Source organism: Rhincodon typus, chromosome 12, assembly GCF_021869965.1.
Source record: "Rhincodon typus isolate 14 chromosome 12, sRhiTyp1.1, whole genome shotgun sequence".
NCBI classification, from domain to species: Eukaryota; Metazoa; Chordata; class Chondrichthyes; order Orectolobiformes; family Rhincodontidae; genus Rhincodon; species Rhincodon typus.
This window is the reverse complement of record NC_063343.1, coordinates 30,392,941-30,413,623: the sequence shown is the minus strand read 5'-3', so window position 1 is coordinate 30,413,623 and position 20,683 is coordinate 30,392,941. Positions and strand designations below refer to the sequence as shown.

Genomic DNA, 20,683 nt, shown 5'->3' with positions numbered 1-20,683 from the left:
AGCCTGAAGGGAGTTTCTCTTATTCACAATTTTTCAGCATTCACTGGCAGATGATGTTGCAACAAAATAAAAACAAATGTTTTCTCTGGGGATCAATATCCATTTGTCAGAAATGAAATTAACATGCTGTATTGAGAGATATAAATCTATATTGAGACAGCTAAAGACTAACAAATCAATGTTTGGACACAGAGATTCACTTATGTCAGAGGCAACAATGGGAGACTAAAAACCACAAATCACACAAATGAATGAAGTTTAGCCTAAGTGCATTCAAGTACTTTATTACTGGAGAGAATATGATTTTGTAGAAGGAGAGCTGTCAGTCATTATTGATTTGTTTCACTACTGGGATGGTTTTCAGACCCAGCTCTTGTCTGAATGCATAGAATTATAGAATTGTTACAATAAATTTGGCCCATAGTGTCTACGCTGGTTCTTTGCAAGAGTAACTCACCTAATCCCAAAACTCAAACTCCTCTTTAAGCTGTTCAGACAGTCGTGGGACAATACCCTGAATTTAACTCATTCTGGGGATCAGTGGGTTTTTATCTTGGGATGTGATCCAGTCCCAGCCACAACCATTATATACTTTGGCACCCTCTGCCAATCAGATTGGTGGCAGCTGCTAAAGGTGGGAGCTCCTCCTACTGAGTGGCTGTACAGTCCCAAACTGCACCAATTTAACCCATCCACAGATCAATGTTCTGCGGGGCCGTGCTTCTTCTCAGTTTTAAAACCAGGAAAAGCTGGCAAAACTCAAAAGGTCTGATGGCATGTGTGGAGAGAGAAACAGAGTTAACTTTCCAAATCCAACGTGACTTTTCTCCAGTTATGAAGAAGGACTCAAAAGATAACTCTGTTTCTCTGTCTGCAGAGGCTGCCAGACCTTTCGAGTTTCTCCAGCATTTTCTGGTTTGAATTTAGATTTCCAGCATCTGCAGTATTTGCTTCTTGAAGTGTGTGTGTGTGTGTGTGTGTGTGTGTGTGTGAGAGTGAGAGAGAGAGAGAGAGAGAGAGAAGTTTGCCCTTCAGTTCTGTACCTCCATATAAAACTTTGCCCACGTTCCTCCTGCTAAAACTAATGGCAAAAAGTTTTATCAGTGGTGAGTTTTTTGTCTACTATGATACGGACAGTAATTTCTGTTTTTTAAACCTCTCAACATGTTGGTTTTGTACTCCTGTAAATAAAAGAGCAAATACCCACTGTAGTGATCAGATGAAGGTAAATTCTGTGTGGTTTCCAGAAGCTTGTTCTGTCGAGCATAATTGATTGTCTCCAGTCTGGATTGTATATCAATTACATTTTATGGATTTTTAATCTCAGTCTTCCTGTCTCCCCTTGAATGTTAAATGCTCAAATATAGGTGGTCTGAGTCTTTCTTCAAGGGACAGCTGCGTTACAGAAAATCATGATGATACCAGTCAGTGCTCAAACCTCACCAAACACTGTTCATGTTGCATCCCACAACAATTTTGTTACGATCAGCTGAGGCAGGGTCAACTGGCTGTCCTCTTTCCAACCTTCTCAGCTGGCCATAACAAAGATTTATGTTCTCTTTAGTGCAAGGCTAAACCTCTCTCCAATCAAAATGTGATTAACTTATTTCTATTGCAACGATAAGGAACAAGTTAGTAAGTTTCTTGAGTGGAAGAAACAGAAATTTTATTATCTGCTAACCTCAAGAAAAATGTAAATACATATTTTCAAGCACACACAAATAGGTGCATTGTTAAAAAAATGATAGTGCCCAGTACAAAAATGAATTCAAGACCTGCTACGTCACATAGAATTCTGAAGATGCCTTTTGCAAGAGCCACATTTACGCATGCACAAAGAAGCACATTCTTAAAATAGGCGAATGAGGACAGACGCATGAGGGTAAGGCTGTGAGGACTCAGGAGTGAGGGTGTGACCGGCAGGGGATTGAGGACCAGAGAGTGAGGATGTGACAGGCAGGGGATTGAGGACCAGGGAGTGAGGATGCAGAGGATAGACAAGAGAAGACCAGGGAGTGTGGTAGCAGAGGGCAGGGGAGTGAGGGCAAGGCAGTGAGAATGTGACAGGCAGGGGATTGAGGACCAGGGAGTGAGGATGCAGAGGATAGATGAGACGCGACCAGGGAGTGAGGGTGTGGAAGGCAGAGGAGTGAAGACCAGGGAGAGAGAATGCAGAGCATAAGTGAGAGAGGGCAGGGGAGAGAGAACAAGGAGTGAGGATGCAGAAGAATGGTGGAAGCACAGGAGAGAGAGTAAGACCTGTGAGGCCCCCTCCCACTCCTCTACCCCTCCTCCTCTCCCCTCCATCGCCCCTCTTCCTCTCTCCCCTCCTCCCTATTCCCCTCCCCCTCTCCCCCAACTCCTCTCCACAATTTCTCTCTCCCTCCCCCTCCATCTCGCCCTTCACAGCCTCCCCTACTCCCTCCTTCCATTCACAGCTACAGCCTACTAAAACTCGAACCCAGTGAAACTTGTACAAGCACAAATTTAAGCCATGGATAGCATGCATAAGTGTGCCGTCAGAAATTGTTGCCTTTATTTCCTCCATGTTGATTTCATGAAGTTTGGCTCACTAGTCAGGTGATTGCTCTGGGCATTTTAAGTCAGTGTCTTCTGTCTCTTGTTAAAGCTGCTTCTATCCATGAAGATCCCAGCTATTAAAATCAGACAATATAATTTGAAGATCAATAGTCTGGTTTTTTTTATCATCATTGTATCAATATAGTGTAAGAAGATCCATGTAGCTATCAACACATCAATGCTTTATTTCCAACTCCTGGAGATTATATGAGTGTAATAGTAGGAACACTCACTGAGTCAGTTAACGTCACAAGTAAGCAACGTTTGGGTTGGGTTAATGTGATTTTTCTCATGATTGTTTAATCCAGATGAAGGCAAGTACTACCGCTTATACAATTTGTTTGGGATTTCCATTGATTTTCTGCTGAAGATGCAGCAGATGATTGAGAGAATCTCTGATTTATTGCTTCTGCTTATCTCTTTAAAAATATGACTGGAACTGATCACATAAGATCTTCAAGAAGCTGTGAATATTTCAATGTTCTACTGAGATTTATCACATATCAACTTATTAACCATTAAAATAATTTATTTTCAAATATTTTAGATTCAAATTCCCAGAGATCAAGACTTCAGCATAAATGTTTTACTTTGTCGACTTTACTTTCTTTTCTCTACTTTATGGCTTATGGTGGAAGCAAGATGGTTCTAACAGTTTTCATTTCCGCTGTGTCAACTGATCTTATTGAGTCATATTGACAGCCTCTGAGCCCAGTGCTGATCTTCTTAAAGCTGGCTGTAAAAGTTGTCGTGCTTATAATCTTTATTTGGTTGTGTATTTGATTTTTAAAAAAGAGTAGCATTAGAAAACAGAATTTTGTAATGCATGAGAAAATCTCTTTCCTTATGAACTTTTGGTTTGAGAAGCTATGTTCTCTGCACAATCTTACCAATCAACAAATGATGTATGATCTTGCAAAAATATGAATGCTTTTGAAAGCAAATTTGTATTTAATGCACAGAAAGCAACAACTCAGGCCTTGGTGCTCTGGAGTGTAATTTCCACTGGTGAGTAGAAGATCTGCTTCAGAGAATGCAGATCACTAATTCACCAACCAGCTGAATTATAAATTTTTTTGCAATTAATTGATATTTGTCTTAACATAGACAAAGATTGTGAGAAGAAGATTTCCCTTTGCATCCCTAATATTATTCAGTGATTGATTCTGCAGCCTGGATTGATTTTGAGTTCACCATTCTTAAGAAAACAGGGATGACTTAAACAAGTGTCTCCAATGATTAACACCATCTGCTCCCATTAATTACTTCAAATCTGTCTGCGTCAGTCAAAGTCAATTCCATAGAAACAAACCTGTGTTAAACTTTTGAGTATTGAGCTTCCTTGTAATTTTTCCAACACAGTTTTCCAGTTTTGAAGTGGCTTCAAACTCTGTTCAGAAAGTGAAATAAGAATAAAGCTCTAAACTTAAAGAAAAATTGCCACTTGTTAAGCCAGCATTTTATTGCAGTGTGAAACATTTCTAGAAAGCTTTGCAGATTAAATTTCATTGTGACATTTAGTATTTTATAGACATAGTTCAACATAAAATAAATAAACTATAAGCGTATGACTTTATTCTCTTTACAGCAGAACTGTTTTCATGTTAATGAAATTTACAGTATGCAGCTGCATGTAATAAGGAAAGATGTTGTACAAAACTCAAACCTTTTGTGGTTACACTCAGACATTTAGCAACTCAATTGGCTTCAATAATTATGACAGTGTAATTATTTGCAGTAAACATTACAATATAATTATATTTATAAATACTGTATATATTTATAGTGGTATCAATATCAGCAGGTCCGACAGACGAGAGATACAGATCTTGTATTTGTTTCTACTAGAAACCTTCGCTTACTTTGAAAAACGTGATTTAGACCTTAAGACGTAAGGATAGAAATAGGCCATTTAGCTCACCAAGTCTGTACTTTCAATGAGATCATGGCTGATCTGCTAACCCCAAATTTCACTTTCCTGCCTTTTCCCCATAACCCTGGATTCCCTTACAGGTTAAAAATCTATCTATCTCAACTCTGAATATTTTTAACAACCAAACTCTACAGCCGTCTGTGGTAATGAATTCCACCGATTTACTACTCCAAGATTATGTCCTCTGGTTGTGGACTGTCCCACGAGGAGAAACAATGTTTCTGCATCTATCCTGTCAGTTCTCCCAAGAACCTTGCATGTTTTAATAAGAACACCTTTCATTCTTCTAAATTCCAATGAGTATGGGCCCAATCTAGTCTACCTCTCCTCAAAAGATAGCCCCCTCCATACCTAGTATAAGATAGATTTAAATTAGATTTTATATTTTAGGTTTTAACACCTCTGGCCTGCCTCCAATTACAGTGTGTCTTTCCTTAGACAAGGGGAGCAGAACTGTTCATAGTATTCCAGGTTTGATCCAACTATTACCTTTTATATTTAAGCAAGGCTTACCTATTTTTATATTCTAATTCCTTTGAAATAAATGACAACATTCTATTTGCCTTCCTTATTGCCTGGTGAACTTGGATATTGGCTTTTTGTGATTCATGGGTGTAGACTCCAAAATCCCTTTGTTCTGTAGTTTTCTGCAGTCTTTCTTCATCTGCCAAGTATTTTGCCCACTCATTTAACCTGTCTATATCCCTCTGCAGACTCTCTGTGTTATCCTTTCTGCTTGCCTTCGCACCTATATTTTGTGTCATCCACAACCTTAGTACATGCACTTTCTTCATTCAAATCATTAATATATATTGTAAATAATTGTGGCTCCAGCACTGATTCTTACGGCACATCACTAGTTACAGGTTGACATCCTGAAAATGCCCCCCTTCTCCCAACTGTCTACCTTCTATTAGTTATACAATTCTCTATCCATACTAATGTACTACCGCCAACACGATGGACTGTAATTGTGGGAGCATTTTAAACATTGCCTCATATAGTAACTTTAGTTAGACTCCGTGCAAAAACCCAAGTGGTGTAACTGCTTTATTGATCAGAGTTAACTTTATACTTCTGCCTTGAGTGATCACCTGTTAAATTGTCTGTTCTGAAGATGAGTCATATCGGATTTGAAATGTTATCATTGTTTTTCTCTCTCCTCAGATGCTGCTAGTGCTGTTGAGTTTCTCCATCACTTACTATTTTTATTTTAGATCACCAGCATCCGTTGTACTTGGCTTCTATTATTTGTCCAATTGATTATTTCATGTCTGAGAATGCAGAAATAGGCTGGTTTATGATTGCCGCCAATTTTGAAAAGACTCTATTGATTGAGAGACTCACGTTTTACAGGTTGCATGATTGAATTCATTTTCCTTTGTGCGTAAGTGCACAATAGGAACTCTGGGCTGAATTTTTCTAGGTCCTGAACAACATTTGCAATGGCGAGACAATTGGGAAAATATGGTGAAAAGGGAAAAAAAAGTTCGTCCATGTTGAGTAAAATGGTTCAATTTTGTGCATAAGGTTTTGACAACTAAATGAGGATCTTGTTGTGTCTGGCATGGGGGCTATTCGTACGTATTAACGTCTCATTATTACATAATTCATCCCATCATTTATATGCAGTTAGCAATTGTCCCAGGCAGTGGAGAGAACTAGATGGTGACAATTCCCGATACAAAGTCTGAGCTGCAATTCGCCAGAGTATTCTCCAAGAATCCGTCTTGACCAGCTATCGCCAACATCTCTGGACTCACACCATGGGTTGTGATCACCTCCATCTGTTGTCCGCAGAGACTGGCACTGCACAAGCATCAATCTCACCCGATCATAACAAACTAGTTTATAATACAGCCCACAACTTTAATACTACACTTTAGAGCTCACCAGCACCTTACATTGCAATAATGCTGCCAGGCTGTTTGGCATGCACAGACAGAACCATCTCATGAACTGAAACAGGATGCATCTGAGGGCTCTTGGCTTGATTTATCACCAGTTATTTACTTTGGACCTACTTTGGTGCTCTCGGCATCTCTGCCTTGTCTTCCCTCTTTGCACGTTGTCACCTCATTCACCATTTAAGCCTCACAGTAATTCTGGCTTGCCTTGCCTTTTAGCACAGATACAAAGCCAGACAACTTGTCATGTTTTCCAGCAATGATCAATCAAGGGGATGGACATGTTGCTTTATAGCACTGTGCAATGCCAATGTCACGCCTGCAGCATATGCCAGCAGCTTACACAGCAAACACACTGAATGTGGATTGAATAAAAAAATGAATGACCATGTCTCAAAGTGTAACAGGAGTAGTCCTCAGTCAAGGTAGACAACCCTCAGTGCAGGTATATTTATATAGTGAGTCAACAGTGTCATCCTATATCAGTCCACAGATTTAGAAATGGTCAGTTGGCTGCTTGGAGCTTTGGAGTCCTGGATTCTGTCCAGGGGAATGGGCCCCAGTTATTTCTGCATTTCCGGTGCAAGTAGTCCAGTGATGAACAGGAAGTCAGTTAGGAAGCTGCACAGATACAAGTCAGGAATCTGGTCAAACATCATTTGAGGCTCTTGTCCCAAGTCAGTCAAGGGGTGGACCATGGTCAGTCCCAGGAGTCTGTTCGTTGATAGTCAGTGCAATTATTAAGGGCCACTGCGGTGGTGGGTATGTCATTTGTGGAGGTCAGAGGCAGCATACTGGGATGCAAAGAGGAAAATATTTATGATGGTGGAACACTCAACATATAAGAATAGGAGATAATAGACTATGGGAGGGCAAGGGGTACTGCAGTATTGGGATGTACCTTCGATGATCACCATCACCGAAGTTTCAATGGGGGCACATGGCATAACAATGTTTGGCATAACTAAGTGTTCGGGGGTAAAGTGGGGAGATGAGCAGTTAAATAAAAGTTGGGTCGGTATGTGGAGAAGGTCATACCAAATGGAGTTGAATTGGAGAGCAAGGCAGAAAGGAACATAAAGATTTGTGGGATTTGAAGCGTTTCCTCTGTTACCTCCATGCTCATCTGAATCACAAATGTGCAGCTTTAATGAAAAATGGCTGCCATCACAAGCAAAATGGGAGGAGTAAGTGTTTTACCTTTGAGGGAATAAGATGTGCTTTGTGAGTGTCGGAAGGGCTTTCAAGGGGCAATTGTATTAATCAGACACTCACACTGTACCAGTTAAAGACAACTGTTATCCCAGAATCCTGATTGTGAACATTGACCAGCCATGTTGACTACAAATTCTGGCTATATCCAATCATAACCATCATTGAATATTTCTTCTTGGTCCTCATTCTCCAACTGCAGTGAATAAAGACCTGACCCGTTTATCCGTTCTTGTTAAATCAACCCTTTTATCCTAGAAATCACCCTAGTGAATTTCTTTTGAACTGCATTCAATTCCAGTATATCCTTTCTTAAGTAAAGGGACCGCAACTGTACACATTACTCAAGGTGCAACCAACACCATGTAAAGTTATGACAAGCTTTCCCTATTTTTAAACTGCAACCCCAGAGCAAAGAAAGCCAAATTTCCTTCAATTTACCTTCTTATGTTCTCATCATTATGGCATCTAAAAGGGGTTGAGCAAACGGGCAAAACCTCGGTAGATGGAGTTTAATGTCGGAAAATGTAAGCATCAAAACACAAAAAAGTACAGTACAGAAGGATCTGGATGTTCTTCTGCATGAAAGACAAAACACTAGCATGCAGATGCAGCAAGAAGTTGGTAAGGTAAATGGAGTTTGGCTTTTTTGTTCCCAGTCAGAGTTCTTGGATAACCTATTTTTGCACCATCTTGTCCTGATGACTTGTCTGCCTTTAATTCCACTAGTTTCCCAAGTGCATTGTCCCTCATTATAGAGACTGAAACAAACTTTTTCCTCCCATTAGCATCTTGTTTATCTGATAACTTTGAGATATTTGTAGTGTCGTCCACCCTAAGACCAAAGTAAAATATTGACTTAAATTATCTGCCAAATTTCTCTCTTCCCCATTATCAATTTCCTAGTCACATCCTTCAAAGATTCCACACTTACTTTTGTTACTCCCTTTTTATTTGCCTGTATAAGCTCTTGCTGTCTGTTTATATATTTTTTGCCAATTTTCATTATGAATTTTCTCCCTCTTTTAGTCATTCACTGCTGGTTTCTAAAAACAGGTCTCCAGTCTTCTGGCTAAGACTAGATCAGTTTGGTTCATCTTCTACTATCCTGATTGAACAGATTACAATGATAAAGAAGTTTTCGGTTAAACATATCAATCAATCAATCAATCACAGACACAATGGTGGAAAGGCTTGCAAATCATAGGTCTAAGGTAGCCTTCTGTTGCCAAGAATCTCACTCAACATGTCACATTTCACGGAGTTCATATATTCCTGTACCAATTTATGATATTCCATAATATATCTATCTAATAATGATTGAATGAGTCAATTCTGAGTTCCTTGACCCCTTAACAACGTATTCTAACAGGTTTATAATTTGACCTAATTCCCCACCTGAGCAACTTTAGTTGCTGCTTGTTTCTGATGTTAACCACATTAGCTCATAGCAACAGGCACAGAAGCTATGCAATCTCTGTGTCCATCTGAAAACTGCTACGTAAATTGAAGAAGAACACAAGTGTCTGGAAGCCCAGGACTGGTATTACCCTCCAGGTGAATGTAGTGCAACCTCCTAGTGCAGTGTTTCTAGCAGAAGGTGCCATCATGATGCAGCTAAAGTGGAGAAGACATGCAGTCATTTATCTTCAAGATGAGATTGGGGCAATGGCACTGACAGGCCATCAAATCAGTAAGTCCCGGGACATTATGTGAAAATTGTGACATCTGCTGCAACATTCGAGGTGCAGGGATCAGAACACCCTGTCATGACACACAGCATGTATGCAATGCAACATTTTCTTCCACTGGAATTAACAAGGGCTATAAAATTTCCCCTTCACAAGAGGTTCCCATGCTGTTCAGTGCTGAGGTTTTATTGCAGTACAGTACAAAAGGTGTGATATGATCCTTGCATGCTTTGCTTTCGACAGTTGGAGGGTGGAACAAAGGTGTGTATGTTGTACACTAGAAGATAAATGTACTTAAATTGGGACTTGGACTCTGTTTAAATGACAGTTAGCCACCTGCTAAAACACTATATGTATGCAATTAATTCTCATTCACTTACGCCCAAATTTATATATCCATCACACATTCCTTCATTCCATTAGGTCTCATGCCTTGCTTCAGCCCATATTAGTTGATAATAATATAATAGATGATGATGATCTGTGAGGTCCGCAGCATTATACCTAGTAGCAAAATAAGGTTGTTCATTAGAGGGAACTTCACCTTCACTGTCCTACAGTGTGGCATGATCGGCTGCAGCAACTCAGACAGGACTTCATTGGCAATAACTTTCCATGGAATGAGTCGGGTGATTAAATAATTCCATAGAGGCTGGTATCCCATCATCAAGCCATCCTTTATTTACACATGAACAGTCCTTGACTTTAGTACTGCCTCATTCAGAGTCAGGTACTAGAATATCAGTATCTCTGACACTCACCTTTTTTATCTGTCAGCCAGGGCTCCCTGATTGGACCAGATTAACAGCCCCAATCATGGAACTCCTATTCTGTGAGGTCCAGCTGGCTGACCTTGCTACAATTACTACAGATTTCACAACTACAGGTGAAATCATCTTTCACTGACTGAAATGTTTTGATGCTTCAGAGGCCGGCAAGCCCTCTTTAATCTCAACTGCAATTGCAGCTCTTTTGCAAACCAAAATTTGTCACTATTGTCTTTTCATAATATGATTCACAGACCCATGTGTTTCCTTTTGAAATCTTTGCTAACAAGAATAAATAATTTTGCAAGCTATGTGCATCCATATGCCAAGTTGCTGCTCATGAGTTTGATTGAAGTAAGCAAATTACATTTTGCAAATTTTGCACTGGATTTGGAGGGCCAGCTTAAAGCTGGGGGGAGTGTTCATATCTTAATTTTAATTCTGTAGTAAACTTGAAGTTGCATGTACAAGTTCCCCTCCAAACTGCACACCATCCTGACTTAGAACAAAATCCCATTCCTTTATTGTCATTCCTGAAACCCTTTACCTAAGAGCACTGTAGGAGTAAGACTGCAGCAGTTCAAGAAGGCTGCTCACCACCTTTTCAAGGCATTTAGGTATCAGAAATAAAGAGTGTTCTTCCCAGAAATGCCTACATCCTATGAATTAATAACAACAAAAACAAACTATCGATACCATCTAATGAAGTAAGGCATTCATTGAGTGTAGCCAATGTGGATTTATGTTTCAGATCTGTCAGAATTCATTCAGCACCTAGCAAGACCAGTTGATGAGGACTATTCAGAAAATAAAATTTTATTGGATTTTTGAAAGGTTCTTCATAAATATTAACATGCAGAACTTTCAAATAGAGTATATATTGATGCAATTGGAATATGAACTTGAAGAATTTTAAAATGGTTAAACAATTGTAAGCAAAAGGTATAAGGACATGGCTAAAACTTCTTTCTGGGAAAGTTATGAATGATATTCTGGGAGGCTATTTTGGATTTGGTGTGATTCCTCATTAAGGTAGCAAACAAGTTAGTAAGTTTGCAATAAATTGTTTAATGTTATTACTTTTGCAGGTCTAATGACAGAGTAATAGATAATAATTAATTGTTATTTTTAATTAGAAAGATTTTTTTTTTTTTAATTTAGTTTATTTTTGCTGCTTAATTGCTTATGGAATTTGAAGTTGGAAATTTATAGTGTCAAGGCCCATCGCAGTTTAACATTAAAAGAAATGCCATGAAAATAAATGATTAATCATAATAAGCATAAATCGAAGAATCTTTTGTAGTAACCTCAGCCAGTGTAGCAATTGACTCTATGCTATTGGCATACTCTGCGTCATAAACAAGCCATCCAGCCACTGAGCTAATCAAACCCCATTTAAAAGGATTGTATAATGTATAGTATTTGAAAGGCATTTTGTAGACTTGCTTTAAACTCAGAATGGGAGCTAGAATAGGTGAGGGCTATGATGGAGTGTCAAAACAGTTTGAACATGGTAGTGGGAGATTTAAATATCTGGGCATTATATGCATAGTCTCCATCAATCTCATGCTTCAATATTACCTGTAAGCCTAACATAAATATGAACCCTAGTGACTTCTAGCAGGTGCACTTCTTGATGCTCAGAAGAGCTGGTTACAATTATCCGCTGTGAGATGAATGTATGAGTTCCATGAGCAATTTTACTGCCTGCCAACCCTCTTCCTGCCAAACAGCTAGCTTTAATTTGCTCCGTGTAACTGTAATTACATTTTCAAGTAATGTTATTTTGTGTGTAAATTTATGAGTTAGTTTATTTTCTATTGACAGCCTGAAGAGGTTGGGGAAGAAGCTGTTGAAATCATGGGAGAAAATACAATGGAATCAGAAGGTGAAGTTGAACCTGAAACTTATGAAGAGGCTCCACAGGTAAGATAATCAGATACTCAGTCGCAGGTGACTAATGCAATTATGTTTGTGAAGTTGTTGTACTGGATCTATCAAACATTGAAACTTTAGGGCAGCTTTTCATTCTGAACATAGTAAAATTTGAATGTACATCAAATAATATTGCTTTGATGTGTATCTTCAACCAACAGTCTAGAAAAATGATAGATTGGACTAAGGATTTATGAAAAACTATTTACAGCTCTAATAACTGATATTTGATTTGGAAGTGATAAATTTACAGCTAATTTAGCAAATATTCTGCGTAAGTGAAAAATGAGGATAAAAAGACTCCACATTTTAATTGTGTCATATGCACAACATAATTGCAATATTAATAATAGATATATGAAAGTAGAGTATAAGAACAGTTATAATGATGTAAGGCAATAAGTGTCCTAAATTACTAAAAATACCCTTGACATGGGATCAATTATTCCAAATCAAACATCAAACACTGGAAACAGGATTATAAGTGTTATATGGGAGTTTTATGCTTTTCTGGGGGCAGGCTATGGAGATTATGTGGGGTTGGGTTTGTGGCAGACAATGTAAAATTGTGTCATCTGGCAAAGGGTGCCAATCATATCATATATTTAGCTCCATTGACATTTTAGCAGTGGCTGATGAGATGATGGATTGTCCACTACCTGTGAGTCAATTGAGACCCTGAAGTGGATAACTAAGGTTTACTTCTGTTGCCACTGGCATTTTACCAGCAGCAAGGGTGGGGTCCCTAATGTTTAGGCAGTCTGTTCCCAAAGAACGTCTACTCTATGGTAGTCCCTGACCTGGCTTCCTCCCTCCCCTTATCCGTGAGATCTGTTTGGCTGGCCTGGAAGACTTTATACCTGTGGCTGCACTCCCCCAAGTCTACCCCAGCCCACTTACCTTGTTATCCAGATTCCATTATTCCCTTGTTTGAGAGAGCTTTGATTGGGAGCCGATGTCTCACCCTGAGATAATTACCAATCCAGTGTAAATTCAGGTTGATGTTTCCTGGTCATGCAAATACAGGCTTATTCCTGAATTTTCAGCCACCTCACAAAATGCTAGCAAGATTTTCAGTCAAAAGCAACACCTTGTTCTAATTGATACTATTTTTAGTATTGCCTTGCACAAATATAGGATAAAATTAATAATCTTCTACAGGTCATATATCTGCATTCAATGCACAAGTTAGTCGTATTTGATTCCAATCATATAGGAATATTACTGTTTAAGTAGTTAAAGCACAGTGTGAGTTAACCTGCACTTTGAACACATTGGAGTTAAATGTGGAAACTGGCACCTTGGCTGCTTCCTGACACACTGTCAATTTTGTCAGTGTTAATAACCCCACCTGCTCACAAAGTGCTAACAGCGATATTAAGCTTCTACATAATTGGTTGTTTTAATTTCATATGATCTGCTGTAAATTTAATTAGATACACAACTCTTAACATTTGGGAGCCAAAAAATAAAATTTTATTGAGAACCAGGATTAACAAGAAGTCATAAGGATTTGATTCACGTGACAATAATGGATCTGTGAAATGCTCTGACATTTCTGGGAATATACAAAATGGTCTTCTAAACTGGAATAATCCATTTCATATCAAAACATTTGAAGATTATGAATAAGGATGATCCCAATTCAAAAAGTGAGGATTTAGTAGGATTTGCACAACCAAATCTGGACATAAATCTCGTCATATTTGAACAGGCTGACAAACAATTTCAAAACTTTCCTCATTTTCCCCATGTGCAATAAATTTGCGCAATGTATATTCCAAATTCCTGTTTGGTGAGGCTGAATGATGAATTTTTTTTGTGAAACGTCAGTGTATCATAGGATGTAAGTCACTGAAGCATGTTTTCTTTTTATATTCCAGTAGTCTATTGATTGTAATTCACGTGTTCCCTTTCTACGTTGTTCTCTATATTTTCTGTACTAATAGCTGATAGGTTTTCTGCCTTTAGTCCTCTAGCAATGTTGTCCACACCAATACACAACTGTTTATTAGATTCTGTATGAAAGCAACCTTGATCACTGAATGTAAATCTCCCGACCTTCTATTGGTGTGACCATAGCTCTTGTCCCTCAACTGCTGAAACTATACAGAATTCACATAATAAGGTCTACAACTTGCAGACTAAGAAATGGATTCAAGACTGCAAAACAGCATCCTATCATGCATCATATCAGCACTATACTTGGAGCTCAGAGACTGGAAAATGGGAATGTATGGGATGGAAGGTGTGGTTCAAATAGCGTGCAGAATTGATGTAAGAAATATATTCAAGTTTCATGAATCATTTACTTAAACAGAGAAATTGCTAAACTGTCGAAGGAAAAGGAAAATCACTGATTTTTTTTTTTCCAAATTACTGTTAGTAAGAACCAGGTTAGGAATGGTGGTGGCAGTGTTCTGGAGCTGTGAGTGTTGGAAATACTTGTATGGGAACCTGGAGCTCCTAGATTTTATGAAGCAGCGTCTAGTTGTAGAAAAAGGTATGTGGTGTTTGGCTATCATAGTTTGATGCCCAAATGAAGATTGTTTGATATGCATGGTGAACTTGCTACCTTCCTCAAGATCAAAGCTGCTGGCATCTCCCTATAGAAGCAAGGAAAGCTAAAAATGCTGGCTGGAAGTCCTCTGCCTATTTCCAGCACCAGCATGCTCTTCACAAAGTCCTTGGGCTGTAAGGGCAGTAGAGCAGACATGCAGCACGTGCACTGGAAGGTCGAAGAGTGGGTTTATAACGATACCAAACAATGTCTAACATTGATTTTATGCAGCAGTTGCCATTTTTGACCTCACACAGCTCTTGTGAATACTTACCTGTAAACATTGCACTTACATGTATGCCCAGTTACCCAGTGCAAAATGGTGCCTCTCTGCTCCCCGTGTATGCAAGTGTACCTGAAAGGTGTTTTTAAGCACACAATCTTGCTTAGTCACTTCTGTAATGAGCTCATGGTGATAATGATGGTCTGCAAATTTACACTAGCACTAGGCACCCGCTGAGTGTTCTCCTGGATCTGCCTCTTGATGACAGTCGTCAACCTTTCCACAGATGCAGCAATGAATTGATTCCTCTATCCATCGCACATATCTGCTCAGTAGCTCCACCAGATTCTCCCAGCCTCAGCAATAGGCCTGGTCTCCAAAGGTCTCTGACTCTAAGTTGCCTTTGATAGCACAGTTTCTGTTATCTACATCTGCATTCCTAAGAGGTACTGACCAGAGTGTGACCTCAGACCAAATCACGAACAGCTACCAACTATTAGAATGTGTACACAAATTGTAACTCTGTTGGTGCTTAGAGCATGGAAAAGATGAGATGCTGTATTCTCTGAGACATCGACCTCCTCATCCTCAAAAGAGATCTAAGGAGCTTCATTGGTGTGTTCCTCACATTTCTGCTGCAATCACATGCAAATGAAAAACAAACAAAATTAGCTTTTTTTAATATTCAGCTCTCTTCTCTCATCCTTGGGTGCAAGATGCTCCTTCGGAAGCCAGAGTCGCCGGCAAAGCATTAATCCTCCTGACACTCAACACCCATCACTTTAATCACAGCATCTGAGATGGAACAACCACCCTGCTCTTCTTCAGGGGAAATGCTGGCCTAGTGGTATTGTTGCCAGATTATTCATCTCAGGTACTGCCCTGGGGACTAGGGCTCAAGTCCCATTGTGGCACATGCTGAATTTGAATTCATTAAGAGTCTAATGATGACCGTGAAACTCTTGTCTGAAAATCCCATCTGGCTCACTGATGCCCTTTTAGGGAAGGAAACTGCTGGCCCACATTTAACTCCAGATCCACAGCAATGTGATTGAATCTTACGCTGGGCAATTTGGGGTGTGCAATAAATGCTGGCTGAGCCAGAAACAACCATACCTTGTGAATTAATGATAAAAAACAACTCGAATATCTCTTTCTCAGCAGGAATTTGGAGAATGTGCAGGAATGCCAGGCATTCAATCTTCACCCTTTCACAGTTGTTGTGGGTTCTTTTTGTCTTGCAAGTTTAAATGGAAAGTGAATTAGGCTCCAGATACTGCTAAAGAGAATCGCTTAATAGTAGACCTCCCCAGTTCACGATATATATCCATATGTTCTCCCCGATGCAGACATAACTATGACTGAATAGCTAAATTTCATCCAATGAAAATTAGAAAGTAGAAGTTTCCACAGCAAATAATTAATATTGTATTCAAGGAAGCATGAATAGAGCTACTCGGATTTTTGAAGGAGAATATAATACTGTATGATCAGCTGTGTGGGAATTAATATCATGACAGTAAGATTAATGTAACAAATTACTCATACTTGCTCTGATATGCTGTTGGATTTGAATATTATTTCAAGGAAATGTTGGTACACTACAACTGACAACAGTACAATTGATCTTGCATGTTGTTTCTTTTCAAGTTAAAGCAATAACATTAATTACCAAAGAGATTGTGTGCAGAATGCATAAATTGAAATTTGATCCAATATTTTTAGTTCTATGGGGTGGTATTTTCCCCTCCCGCGAGATGACGGAGCAGGGTGGCGAGATGGTTCAGTAATTGGCAGGTTGAAACTGTTGAGATACTGGCTTCCTTCTCTTCTCGTCAACCATCGAGTTCTAAGAGCGAGGGACTATGGGCAACAATTCCAGTTCAGAACAAAGAACAATGCAGCACAGGAACATGCCCTTAGGTCCTCCAAGCCTGCACTGACACATTTTGCCTTCACTTATAGGATCCGTATCCCTCTATTCACTTCCTATTCATGTATTCATCCAGGTGCTTCTTGAATGCTGCTATTGTGTCTTCTTCCACCACCTCCTCTGGCAACGCCTTCCAGGCACACACCATCCTTTGTGTGAAAAACTTGCCTCGCACATGTCTTTTAAACTCCTCTCCCCACCATACCTTGAACCTGTGTCCCCTAATAATTGACCCTCCACCCTGAGAAAATGCCTCATACTTTACACTCAATCCATGCCGTTCACAATCTTATACTCAATGCCCCTTCCAAATGAAGGCAAGCATGCCGTAGGCCTTTTGTTACTACCTTATCTACCTGTATTACCTTCAGTGATCTGTGGATTTGCACACCCAGATCCCTCTGCATATCAATACTCCTAAGGATCCTATCAATCACTAGAATTTCTACCTGTACTTGACCTTCCAAAATGCATCACCTAATATTTGTCCGTATTGAACTCCATTTGCCATTTTTCTGCCCATGCCTCCAACTGATCTACATCCTGCCATATCCTCTGATTGTCCTCCTCACTATCCATAACTCCACCAATCTTTGTAGCATCCACAAACTTACCAATTTTAACCAGCCACGTTTTCTTCCAAATCATTTCTGCAGACCACGAGGAGCAGATGTTCCAGCACTGATCCCTATGGAACACCGGTAGTCACAACCCTCCATTCCAAAAAGCATCCTTCCACTGCCACCCTCTGTCTCCTATGATTAAGCCAGTTCTGTATCCATTTTGCCAGCTCAACCCAATACCATGTGACTTTATCTTCTTTACCAGTGTGCCATGAGGGACCTTGTCAAAAGCTTTGCTTAAGTCCATGTAGGCAAAATCAACCACTTTTCCTTCATTAATCATCTTCATCACCTCCTCAAAAAACTGAATCAAGTTAGTGAGACACAACCTCTCCCGCACATGCTGTCTTTCGCTATTAAGTCCATTTGTTTCTAAATATGTATGGATCTTGTCCCTGAGAGTCTTTTCAATAATTTCCCTACCACCAACATGAGGCTCACAGGCCTGTAACTTCCTGGATTATCCCTGCTACCCTTCTTAAACAATGGGACAACATTGGCTATTCTCCAGTCCTCTGGGATCTCACCTATAGCCAAAGAGGATACAAAGATGTCTGTCAATGCTCCAGAAATTTGTTATCTTGCCTCCCTCAATATTCTGGGATGGATTCCATCTGGACCCATGGACTTATCTACCTTAATACTTTTTAAGACTCACAACACCTTTTCTTTTTTAATAGCAACTTGGCTTAGAAATTTGATATTCCTTTCCCTGAGATCGTCCTCTACTATTTACTTCTCTTTGGTGAATACCAACACAAAGTATTCATTTAGAACCTCATCTAGCTTTTCTGGTTCCACACATAGATTTGCTCCTTTGCCCTTGAGTGGGCCCATCCTTTTCGTGGTACCTTCTTGCTTTTTATATATGTATAAAAAGCCTTGGGGTTTGCTGTAATCCTGTTTGATACCGACTTTTCATGACCCCTTTTAGACCTTATAATTCCTTGTTTAAGTTCTTTCGTACTTTCGTTATGTGCTTCAAGAGTTTCATCAGTTCCCATCCTCCTAGACCTTACATATGCTTCCTTTTTCTTTTTGACCAAGGTCATAACATCCCTGGTCATCCAAAGTTCACGTAATTTGCCATACCTATCCTTCATTCTTGCAGGAACGTACCACTCCTGACCCCTTATCAACTGCCGTTTGAAATATTGCTACATGTCTGATTCACTGTTAAAGAGCCACCTCCAATAAAAATTCTCCAGTTTCTACCTAATATTGTTGTAGTTCGCCTTCCCCCAATTTAACATCTTTACCCGAGGACTGCTGTTATCCCTATCCATTGAGTATCTTAAAACTCACAGTATTATGGTCACTGCTCTCAAAAATGCTCTCCCAATGAAACTTCACTCACCCGGTCGAGCTCATTTCCCAAAACCAGGTCCAGAATAGAACATAGAACATAGAACATTACAGCGCAGTACAGGCCCTTCGGCCCTCAATGAATAATCCCTTCCCTGGTTGGAATGTTTACATACTGTGTCAAGAAACCCTCCTGAATGGTCCTTACAAATTCTGCCCCATCCAAGCCCCTGCCATGAAGTGACTCCCAGTCAATATAGTGGAAGTTAAAATCACCCACCACAACAACCCTGCTGTTTTTACATCTTTCCAAAATCTGTCTACATATTCTCTCCTGTATCTCCCACGGACTGTTGGGAGGCCTGTGGTATACCCCCAGCATTGTGATTTCACTTTTCCTAATCATGAGTTCTACCCATATGGCCTCTCTGCACGAGTCCTCTGATGTATGCTCCCTCAGTACAGCTGTGAGTTACTCCTTTACCAGTAATGCAACTCCCCCACTCCTTTTACATCCCCTTCTTCACACCTGAAACATCTAATTCCTAAGACATTCAGCTCCCAGTCCTGTCCCACTTCCAGCCAAGTCTCTGTAATTACAATAATGTCATAGTTCCAAGTACTAACCAAAACTCTAAGTTCATCTACCTTGCCTGTTATACTTCTCGCATTGAAACACATGCATTTCATACCACCTCCCCTGCTCTTTCCAGTAGCATTTCCTGTTCTTGTTCTTAGTCATGTTTGCCTTGGTTTCTTCCTCTCCCTCAATTTCTGCATCTACTACCCTACTCCTCTGGTTCCCATGCCTCTGCCTCACTAGTTTAAACATTCCCCAACTACTCTACCAAGAACAGCACCAAGGAAGTCAGTCCTGGCCCTGCCAGGCGTAACCTGTCCAGTCTATATAGTTCCCACCTCCCCCAGAACCGGTTCCAATACCCCAAGAATCTGAAACTCTGCCCCTCCCATCTTTTCAGCCACGTATTCGTCCTACATATCTTGCTGTTTCTACTGTGACAGGCTCGTGGCACTGGTAGTAATCCTGAGATAACTAGTTTTGAGGTCCTACATTCTCTGTAGTCTGCCATTAGGATCTCATCCTTTTTTTAACCTATGTCGTTAGTACCAACATGTACCATGATCACTGGCTGTTCGTCCTCTCCCTCCAGAATGTCCTGTAACTGTTCCAAGTCATCCAGGACTCTAGCACCAGGGAGGTAACACATCATCCTGGACTCTCGCTTGCGGCTACAGAAACACCTATCTTTTCCCATTACGATTGAATCCCCGATAACCACAGCATTTCTATGCCTATTTCTCCCTTCCTCTACAGCAGAGCTAACCATGGTGCCATGAATTTGGCAACTGTTAACCCAAGAAGCCATTCCCCTCAACAGTATCCAAAACAGTATATCTGTTTTGCAGGGGAATAGCCATAGGAGATTTCTGTTCTGCCTGGTGGTCACCCATTCCCTTTCTGCCAGTCGTGTGTGAGTCTGTGGTGTGACCACCACTCTATACGTGTGATCCATGACACTCTCCACCTCACGAATGCTCCACAGTGTCCCCAGATGTCACTCCAACTCCGAAACTCGGACTTCCAGGAGCTGCAGCTGGAGACACTTCTTACACACACACGCACGCACGCACACAGGTCCTGGGCACTGGAAAAGCCCGACTTCCCATATCCAGCAAGAGACGCAGACTACGATTTGGAGCTCTCCTGCCATGTCTTACCCCTTTACCTTAATTAATCCTTACAATGTTAAATACTTCTAATGCTAAATTGAAGCTGCAGGTGCTTTCTGCTGAATCACTGCCAATTAAGCCTCTAAGTGGTTAATAATGCCACTTAAAAGCTTCAGTCTGCCACCAGCCTTATTATCTACAGTTTGTCCGGAGGGAGGAGGGTAACTTCTTCAGGCTAGGCATCCTTAGAAGAGGCTTCGCAGTGGGGTTAAAATTGAATCAGAGATAGTAGGAACTGCAGATGCTGGAGAATCCGAGACAA

General features: G+C 40.2%; 1 protein-coding gene across 2 annotated transcripts in view; it reads left to right on the top strand.

Annotated features, from left to right (window-relative positions):
- The window catches only part of sncb (synuclein, beta), a 61,836-nt gene that overhangs the window by 20,645 nt on the left and 20,508 nt on the right, over nucleotides 1-20,683 (top strand). For both annotated transcript variants that reach the window (XM_048603710.1, XM_048603711.1), the window contains exon 5: nucleotides 11,918-12,016. In XM_048603710.1, coding sequence (XP_048459667.1) covers nucleotides 11,918-12,016 — 99 coding nt within the window. The remainder of the gene's footprint in view (nucleotides 1-11,917; nucleotides 12,017-20,683) is intronic.